Consider the following 10,331-nt stretch of genomic DNA (forward strand, 5'->3'; position numbering starts at 1 on the left):
TTTGGGACAAAACCGAGTGGAGAGTTGAGAACATAATCACACAAGATGAAATCCACTTATTCTCGACTTTAAGGTAAGGTAGATAAGTATCCCCTTAAATGGTGTCTCTAGAACTTGAACAAAGGGTCTCACCCTCTCTATGGCACGAGAGGGGTTTCTCTCTAATGGTTGGACTATAAACATGTTCATTAAAAAAGTATTGGTATATCCAGGGGTGAAATAGTAACTTGACTCAACTAGTGTTGGACTGACTTACTAGTATTGTTCTATATTTGTACTATGAAGCATTTGTAGATGCATAAGATCTTAAGCATCTGTAGAGTATCAATAAGAACCAGAGGAGCTACAACACAGAGTTCAAAATCAACTGTGACAACCAACTCAAAACAGACAATGTCCAAGTTGTGGAACACATTTATTTTATTTTATATTTTAAATGCAAAGTAATTGGGTTATTAAAAAATATTTTATAAAATAAGCATATATATTTAAATTTGTCGGCCAGGATTCATTACAATTACGGTAAGCAATAACAAAGATAAGAAAAGAAAAAACTATTTTGAAAAAATTGAAAAGTGTTTGTATGGTTTCATCATTAAATTACTTTTCGTTTTATATTTTGTTTGTAGATCTGACGAGTTGAGTCAAAAGTTAATACCATGATCCACAGCCGTCAGATTCATTCCATTCATCCAACGTTTCTGATTTATCACCAACAAAATAACTACAATTTTCCCCTTCACTTAGTTGTTTGCGTTGTCCGATTGAACCCAAAACAGACGTCATAATTCCTCTATCGACATTGTTGGAGGAGCCGAGAGAGAGCCTTCACATGGCCGCCTCCTTTTCAACTTCACCTTATCCTCTCCTCACCTCCCACCGCTCCAATCGCTTGCCTGCCTACCATTCTTCTTCATCCGCACTCTCTTCCTCCTCCTCTCTACACCTACCTCTTCAGCTTCGACGTTTTCGACTTGGAAACACTCGGATTTCACCTCCATCCCCCTCTCGAACCCTTCCTCTGGTAATATTCTCTTTTATTATATATATATATATATATATATTTTCCTTTTAAACGAGCAACTAGTGAAGAAATTGTCATCCATGGGTTTTCCATTTATTTCGCGCCTAAATTTCCTCGGCTTATTCTTAATTTTTAGGTTTCTTCGCTTAATTCTAACTATACACGTTCTGGAGAACCAAAGTGATATGATTTCGTTGTTTTTCTTTTACTTCTGGAATTCCTTTTATTTGAATCTTGATTGTATCCGTGTTTACTGCCTCCTTACGCACAACTAGAACCTATATGGTTCATTTATTGTATTGGAGTTCGCTCATCTACTTACATATTAGGATTAACTATTATTTTCCGGTTCATTCCAAATTTCAGTTCTTAAGTAGTTTTCCGCATTATTGTTCACACCGAGTAGTTAGCAAGATACATTTCCCTTTATCTCGTGCTTCGTCCTCTTGAAAGCACAACTGCTGCATTCGTATTTTTCCTGATTCTGAAGTAGTTTGTTTAAAATGGATGATAATTTTAGTTAAAATTGCTGTAATGAATAACGATGAACTTGTATGAACTTCTGTAGGTCAAAGCAAAGAACCAAACGTTCTCTTCCTTTGATGATTTACTGGCCAACTCTGACAAACCTGTGCTAGTCGACTTCTATGCAACCTGGTTAGTCCCTTTCTCTCTCTTGTGCACACACCTAACTTTCAAAGTATTCTTTCTGTAAGGGCATTGCTGGCGTGGTATATCTCAACACTTCACTCTCGAAATGGTATTGGTAATCTGTAGGAATCATATTTTTAACCTATAATTTCAAAATAAGCTATTGTTCCTCTGGATCAATGAGCATGTTAGTGCTTGACTATTGAGGAGAAAATGAGGCATAGGGGTTTGATCGTGGAACAGATTATTTTTTTGTAGAATGAAGTACTGTAATGTTTGTAAATGATGAGTAAAAATGTAAAATGTGGTATGTCTGTGTAATCCTTCATTTTTACTCAATGAAAGTTGTTTCAATAATAAAAGAATTACTGAGTAAACATAGCTCCTCTATCGCAGGTGTGGTCCTTGTCAGTTCATGGTTCCTATTCTTGAAAAAGTTAGTGCAGCGCTGATTGACAAAGTCCAGGTGGTCAAGATAGACACTGAAAAATATCCTGCCATCGCTGATAAATACAGAATAGAGGCATTACCTACATTCATCCTCTTCAAAGATGGAAAACCCCTTGACCGATTTGTAAGTAAAAGCTTTCTATTATCTCTAGCCAATTGGAGATATATCAAATGTACGATAACTCTATATGCATGAAGAAACAACATATATGTTTCTGAATGTTATTCGATTTCAATTCACTTTTAAGTTGAACTAAAATGGGAAGTTTTCAAATGATTAGTTGTGTCAAGAAAGTTTGTGATTATTCTCGATTAAGATTTATCCTTTATTTCCTCGAAACCATTGTCTACTGTATCTCTACTCTACCGTTGATTTAATCACATTAGCACATCTTTTTTCTTGCTAGGCTAGAACTATTTTGCCTTTTCTGTTAGTTCTAGTGCTATCTCACAAACAGTCTTTTAACATTTTAGACTTCCCTGTTGAAATGTCTGTCAAATGGACGTTCATTTTCTTGTGCTTAGATTATTTATTATTTATTTTAAACATGCATATATTCAGGAAGGAGCTTTGGCTGCGCGTGAGCTCATCCAACGCATTGAAGATTCTCTGAAGGTTAAGCAATAACAGTGGTGAGATTCTATACCCTGATTGAGGAGTTTATCTAAACTTGCATGCTTAAAAGATTTAGCACCCCAAACCAAATCCATAACTGTAATCAGAATCAATTTTTTGCTAGTAATTTCAGATTCACATTCTGGTAAATATGAATAGATGAAACTTAAATACTTTATTGGTTTATAATGCATGTGAAGGAGTAGACACAGTAAGCACACAACTCACATTTAGAGGGTCTATCAAATTGGATTCAGCTTGCTAAGGTAAAAGTGTAAATTCTGGGGTCTTCAGCCTCTTGCTTGGTGGTTGACCTAGGCTTTACCTTTCCTTAGTAGTTTCCAGTTCTGATTCATGGGGCAGTCGTCCATGTGCCTGGTTCTTTTTTTAACATTGCAAGAAGTTTGGTATCCACTGTCACACGTCCGGCTTTCTCTTTTTTATTAATCTTTCTCCACTCAGCTTCTGCCAGGGTAGTAAGAAAATAGTTATAACTAGTGTCTACTCCCCAAACATAAATTATTATAACCCACAAACTATAATAACCAACTCAACTCAGCATCCCACACACTTCCTTAAAGTTTCCTTTTAGTGCTCTATTGAGCGTGGTCTTCTTTGCCTGAACTTGATAAACTTATTCCATTGTTAATTAATTGAAAAGTGGACAACTAATTTTGTTATCTGGTCGATCATCAAGAATATGATCTTGTATTCCGTGGCATGTCTATTCGGAGTGTTTATTCATCTTGAACTTAGATTAAAATTTCAAAGTTAATCACCTTACTAAAGATTTGAAAACACTCTAAAATTTTGAAGTTTGTATACATCTATAGTTTCTTAAGTTTTCACATCTTAGAATTATTTGAATGTAGGTTGATCAATAATTAACAATATTATTTATGCCAATTGACATTAAAAGTATTACTTTTGTATCAATTGGCTTGTATGACAGAAATACTCTGCCGAGAAGTTTCCTGATACTAAAAACTAAAAAATTTCAAGAACACATTTATTCTTCTGAAATCTGGGATGTTGAACATGCAGGGGAGATGTGACTGAGAAATTAAAGAAATGGAAACCAATGTCTTCAACAGGAATTCTGGGTATGATAGATGAGAAATTTCAATAAAATTAACTCCCCCCCCTCCCCCCCAACCAAAAAAATGAAAAAAAGAAAAGAAAAGGAAGAACATTTTAGATAATTCTGTAAACTTGTATGTAATTGAAATACTTGAAGAATGTAACTATAGACGTTCGTATTAATCCCAATTTTTGTGTTCATTTTATTGCAATAAGATGCTTAACGTTCATGATAAATAGACATTCATTCTGATTGCAGCTATGGAGATGAATTGGAGTTAGATGTGTAATAAGTAAGTAGTAGGGAATGGTTACACATTTGATTTTTAAATTTGAGTGATTGTTCTTTTAGAGTGATGTAATTGTTGCAATTATTCAATTAGATGTTATTGTGTTATAACTTTGGTTTTGAATTGCAACGGCTTTTTACAAGTTTGATGCGTTATTTCCTACTGTTTGATGGGAACGATCTTAGGTATTCTCAAAGATTTAGATAGGGATTTGTTGGGAAATCAGAGCCAAACTGTTGAAAAAGCAGGATCACAGATAATTACAACAACGCCATCTCGACTCTTATAACGTCTATTTTCGTGGGTGGTTTGGTCTCTTTTAATATGTTTTTCTGCCTAACCCCAACTTCGTTTTATATATTATCAACTAGAAACCGTCTATTTGACACATTTTAAATGGAACCGATTCGGGTAGCATCCCCAATTTTGGCAAAATTTCCAAGAGATGGAGAGTCTAATTACCTCGAACATTTTTGGTAGGATAGAAATTTGAAAACAAAGAATTCATATAAACAAAGAATTCATATATAGTTGGAGTTTAAAGAAAACATTTATTTTGCTTAAGTATTATATTATTTTGTTATCACATTATAAATATTAAGATCATCTATATTTTACTATGTATTTGCACGAAGGTACTTTTTTTTTTATTATGATTACATCAACATGGCTAATTAGCCTTTTCATTTGTGATTGTTCTCGTTCTTTCTCTTCAAACATTGGAGCTGCAGCAACACATAAATACTTACATTCCTTTCCTTAGATCTTTGTATTTGTGATAGACGGTTGAAGGTGGATATGAACACGAGCATGAGGGTTTGTTGGAGAGTGATATATGGCTTGTTGATTCAGTTTGGAGTGTGAGCACAAGCGTTCGACAAGACATGTGATGAATAATGGAACAGTAGCTACAAGTGCCCTCGATTTTATAGAAAATTTGAACAAAAAGGATTAATCTAGTGTAGGATCTGTGAAATCTAGAACTAAATTTACAGATTATTTAGACCGATTGTCTCGTAAACTTGAATTTTGGTTCATCAATAAAAGTGGCATGCTTGTTGGGAGGGGAAGAGAGGAGCCCCTATTCACCAACTTGACTAACACAACTTTTTTATATATATATTCAATGATGCATATTGTATATATTTTATTGGTTGATTCCATTTATTATTATTATTTTTTTGGCTAACTAAAATTTGATAAAAAAAAAAAAAATTTCAGTTTTATATATTTCCGACCCAAAGTTGTCAAACATAGATTTCATCCTAACATGAACCATCGAACGGTTTCAATGGTTTAAACATTTTTTAAAAAAATTTCTTATACTCTAACAAGTGTGAGAGGAAGATTGAAGAAGTGCAAGGGAGAGAGGAATGAAGAAAATACTTATCAAAAGTTTAGTATTCATTAATTTTCTTTTTTTAAAAAACCTTTGGTTTTATTTTGGGTTATTGTATTTAGTAGCACTTTTAGAGATAATAATTAATGGTTGATATTTAAGTGCATTTCGTGATGCATCCATATTTGTGCATCTCCCTCTCATCATTCACATCAAACAAATAGTTAAATATTCTAAATAAAGTGGAAAAGAAAGAAGAACAATTTGCTATATAGCAAATTTTGATTGGACAACTTAGTATGATGCACATTGAACTAGGGGTTTGAGCACACGATATTCTTAGATAACCTACTCTAATATCATCTTAAATCACTTATCCGATCTAAAAAACTTAAACTTGTGACTAAAGACAAATCTAATATTATATCATTCAACATGATGCACCAAGTATTTTTCATAACTAAGTGTATAGGAACATTTACAAATAATTTCAAATATAACAAAATTCTATCTTTAATAGGCTCTTACTACTACTATGTTGTCTATTTAAATTTGGTGATATCTACAAAATTGCATGTCTTATATATGCAATATGTTGCAAATACTTGGTGTCTCATTGAAATATTTGCTAGATTTAATTGTATATATGCAATATGTTGTAAATGCTTATCCATTTTGAAAAAAATGTGAAATGCTTCTTTACTAGTGTCATGATTGTGTGAAGTTAGGGTATCTGTCCTCTTTTTTTTTCTTCTCCCTCACACGTTTATCTTCATCTTCATCTTCATCTACATCTTCTTGTTTGACATGTCCATGGGAGCAACTTCGACGCAACCAACGATAGTAAAAATATAGTGAAGAGTGAGAGGCAACGAGAGTGTGTGAAAGACAAAGAGAGAGCGAGAGAATAAAGAGAGACAGTGTAAGATGGAGAAGGACATTGTTTTGTAGGTGAAGTGAGAGTTAGGAAGAGCTAACACCAATTTTGATAATAACAAAACCAATCTCGAGGGAGAGTAATTTTGGGCAAAATAGGGGAGATGGAAATGAGAGCGCTTGAAGACATTGAAATGGCCGAAGACATTACTCCCCCGTTGTTTCCCCTCACCTCCGCTCTCCATGATTCCTTCCTCTCCACCCACTGCTCTTCCTGCTTCTCCCTTCTCCCAAATCCCCCGATTTCTCACTCCCCTCTCCTCCACTACTGCTCCCTCAAATGCTCCCTTTCTCATTCCGATCCCCTCACCGCCGCCTTCTTCTCCATCCACCCTCTCCCCGACGCCTCATCCGACACCTCCGACCTCCGCGCCTCCCTCCGCCTCCTCCACCTCCACCTCCTCCTCTCCCATCCCTCCCCTTCCCTCTCCCCTCCTCCCCACCGCATCTTTGGCCTTCTCACCAATCGACACAAATTGATGACCCCCCAAAACGGCTCCGAGGTCTTCCTTAAGCTTCGCGAAGCAGCCAACGCCATTGCCGCTCTCAGAAGGAAAATCTATGCTGATATTTCACCTGGAACCGCCTTAGAAGAGGCTGTCCTCTGTCTTGTATTAACCAACGCCGTTGATGTTCAGGATTCCATCGGCCAAACCATTGGAATCGCTGTGTACGCTCCTACCTTCTCCTGGATTAATCACAGTTGTTCTCCCAATGCTTGTTACAGATTTGAAACCCCCTCGGATTCCTTCACTACGAGGTTCCGGATTGCCCCTTCCTGCACTGATTTTGTGTCGGATGAAGGAACTTGTAGACAAGTAATTGTTTGAACTATGAATAACTTTTGTCTCCATTTCTCGTGAAATTAGTGAGCGATTTTGCACGAATGTTTTTGGCAGATGGGTAATGTTCGTAGCAACATTTTAGATTTCATGAGAGAAGGTGCGTTTCTTAACGTTTGCATTCAATTTATTGTTGCAAGTGTTATCTCTGTTTGTATGTTTATGTGAATTTTGATGAAGATTTTCAGGGTAATGGTCCAAGAGTTGTGGTTAGGAGTATAAAGAGGATAAAGAAAGGTGAAGCTGTCACAATCGCATACTGTGATCTGTTGCAACCTAAGGTATTGTTGTAGCTACATCTTAGTTTTGTTAGCTTTCTTTCATGATATTGCGTAGTGAGAATTATTTTCTTAACCAAGCTCCATATAAACACGCCAAGTTTCATTATTACGTTAGCCCTATTTGTTGATAACTGTTCCGTGTATGGTTTTTGAAAATTTAGCTTATAAACACTAGTTCCACCCATATGCTTCTATGTCTTATCATTCGCTTTCTATTTATGATCACAGAAATCAAGTCAAATTTAAAAAAAAAAAACCTTAATAAAGTAACTTTCGAAAACATGTTCTTGTTTTTAGAATTTGAGCATGAATTCAAGGATTTTATAAGATAGGTAAAAACCTCTTCGGTACCTAGATAGGAATATATATATATTTTATATTTGCGAGTGTTCGAGCCAATATCTTGACTAATCTCACTTGACAATCCACAACAACATTTGGGTGTCAAAGAAAACTCCTAGAAAATTAATTTCTAGGTAGGTGGCCACCATGGATTGAACCTACGAACCTCTTAGTTAGTTATTGAGACTATGTCTCCTTTTTTACCACTCAACCAACCCATGATAATCGGTAGTAACTATTAGGGTATAAGGGTCAGTAGATGGAAAGTGAAAAAGTTAGTTACTGAATTTCTTATAGATAGTAAGAGGACGAGTGAGTGAAGGGGAGACTATCTTGTGGAGTAATCTAGAGCTTGGGTGAGGCACTCAAGTGAGGGGGTTCCAACATAAACTTGGATTATATTGTAGTTATTTTTTAATTCTCAAGATATTTCAAATATTGATTCTTGTTAGGTAGTATCCTAACAAAATCACGAGAGAGAGATTGAGGGGAAACATGCATAAATTTAAAATATAGAAAACTATGAATGAAATTGTTATCAAGTGGGTTCTTGGTATATATTTTAACTCAAAGATTTTCAGAGTAAGTGAATGCGGTTCTTGTGGAATATGTTGTTGTTGATTGTCTATTCTTGTTGAGGAATCTTGATGAAATAACTGGCTATAGGTTTGTGGGAAATTTGTTGTTTTTTTCTCAGGCAAGGAGGCAGTCAGAGTTGTGGTCAAGATATCAGTTTGTCTGTAGTTGCCAACGATGTAGTGCCGTGCCCCTAACTTATGTGGACCATGCTTTGCAGGTAAGGAAAACTAAAAGATAGGTAGCTCTTAAAAAATTGTTTTTGTTAAATTTTTCACCATTGTAAAAGAAAATGTGGAAAAACAAACACAAATATGAAAAAAAAATCAAATTTAGGATGAGTTTGGTATCAATTTTGACATAATAAAAAATGTATCTGGCCTATTGGGAACTTTCTAGTTTGATGTAAAAGTTTCTAAGTATACTTGTACTTATAACACTTTGGAGGGAGGAAAAAGAAAACGAAAAAACAAACTTCAGCATTTAAATGAACGTAGTAGAACGAGAGCTTGGTACTATTTGAGAGAGTGAAGAGCTTTTAATTAATTAAAAACACTTTTCCAAATTTGCATGGTGGATTGTAACATCAGTGTAATTTTTCTTTTTCTTTTCTTTTTTTTTTTTTAATAAAAAACTAAAACACATGAAAGAATTTAAAGTTATTCACTTTAAAAGAACTTTTTACAAAACTCGTTAAAAACTCAAACCTCTTCTCGAATTGTTTGTGACAAGCTTTCTGGCGATTCTTTGGTTCTTTGAATATTATTGCCGTTATTTTTGGAGCTCTCCCTTATTTGTTCTCATATTATTTTTAAGTTGCGTCTAATGATTTGCATTACTTCAGGAAATCTCTGCTGTCAAAGTGGAATTGCTCGATTCGGCTCCCATTAGCAACTTTGATCATGACACAGCAGTGAGAAGAATAGATGAATATGTTGACAATGCCATTACCGAGTACCTGTCTATTGGTTCTCCTGAATCATGTTGTGAGAAGCTTCAAAACTTGCTTACTTTTGGTTTCCGTGATGAGCAAGTGGAAGACGGGGAAGGAAAACAGCCCGTTAGCTTAAGGCTGCATCCTTCACACTTCCTTTTGTTGAATGCATACACTGCTCTCACATCCGCTTACAAAGTCCGTTCATGTGATTTATTGGCTTTGAGTTCTGAAATGGACAAAGACAATGAAAATCGGCACAATGCACTTACCATGAGCAAAACAAGTGCAGCATACGCCTTATTCCTTGCAGGTGCTACTCATCATCTTTTTCTTTTTGAACCATCTTTGATCGCTTCTGCCGCAAATTGTTGGGTTGTTGCTGGAGAGTCATTGCTTATTCTTGCTAGACACAGCTCATTATGGGCTACTACTACTAACACTTCAGATTGGGGGTTCCCTTTGGGAAAAAGAATGTGCTCTAACTGCTCATGGGTCGATGAGTTCAATGGGAGTAGAATTCATGGTCGGCGTATTCAAGCTGATTTTCGTGAGTTTTCAATTGGCATTTCAAATTGCATTGCTTCTATTTCAAGAAAATGTTGGAGTTTTCTGACTCATGGATGCCCATATTTGAAGGCTTTCACTGACCCCTTTGATTTCAGCTGGCCAAAGACGAATGATGGAGATATTGGTGGTCATGGCATCGATCGTTCATGTGCTTGTAGTAAAACTAAAGATATTTGTTTTGAGTGTGAACCTCAAGATTCAAATCAAGAGAGAGAATCTATCTCTGGGCTTGGGATCCATTGCTTATACTATGGGGGCTATTTAGCAAGTATCTGTTATGGGTATCATTCACATTTGGCATCTCAGATTCAAAATATTTTAAATGACTTGAATTGATATTGTTCTTATTAAGTAGAAATGTAAAATAATGATATAAAATTCAGGCCTCCTTTCATCATTA

General features: G+C 35.5%; 2 protein-coding genes across 4 annotated transcripts; both read left to right on the forward strand.

Moving 5' to 3' along the window:
* The first annotated feature begins 680 nt into the window (after positions 1 to 680).
* On the forward strand, positions 681 to 4,058 carry LOC103501315 (uncharacterized). 2 transcript variants are annotated; one of them, XM_008464857.3, is made up of 5 exons: positions 681 to 1,024; positions 1,593 to 1,681; positions 2,072 to 2,249; positions 2,688 to 2,758; positions 3,786 to 4,058. In XM_008464857.3, exons 1-4 carry the CDS (start codon positions 833 to 835, stop codon positions 2,751 to 2,753), a joined length of 525 nt encoding a protein of 174 aa, XP_008463079.1. In that variant the 5' UTR covers positions 681 to 832; the 3' UTR covers positions 2,754 to 2,758; positions 3,786 to 4,058. The 2 variants fall into 2 exon arrangements, with proteins under 2 accessions (XP_008463079.1, XP_050938882.1); XM_051082925.1 differs by having other exon boundaries at positions 742 to 1,024; positions 2,688 to 2,755.
* A 2,106-nt stretch (positions 4,059 to 6,164) lies between these two features.
* On the forward strand, positions 6,165 to 10,331 carry LOC103501316 (protein SET DOMAIN GROUP 41). Of its 2 annotated transcripts, XM_008464859.3 has the most exons (6): positions 6,166 to 7,204; positions 7,286 to 7,328; positions 7,409 to 7,509; positions 8,549 to 8,647; positions 9,272 to 9,911; positions 10,027 to 10,331. In XM_008464859.3, the coding sequence occupies exons 1-6, from the start codon at positions 6,491 to 6,493 to the stop codon at positions 10,194 to 10,196; spliced, it is 1,767 nt and encodes a 588-aa protein (XP_008463081.2). In that variant the 5' UTR covers positions 6,166 to 6,490; the 3' UTR covers positions 10,197 to 10,331. The 2 variants fall into 2 exon arrangements, with proteins under 2 accessions (XP_008463080.2, XP_008463081.2); XM_008464858.3 differs by having other exon boundaries at positions 6,165 to 7,204; positions 9,272 to 10,331.

This window comes from Cucumis melo, chromosome 3 (assembly GCF_025177605.1).
Source record: "Cucumis melo cultivar AY chromosome 3, USDA_Cmelo_AY_1.0, whole genome shotgun sequence".
NCBI classification, from domain to species: Eukaryota; Viridiplantae; Streptophyta; class Magnoliopsida; order Cucurbitales; family Cucurbitaceae; genus Cucumis; species Cucumis melo.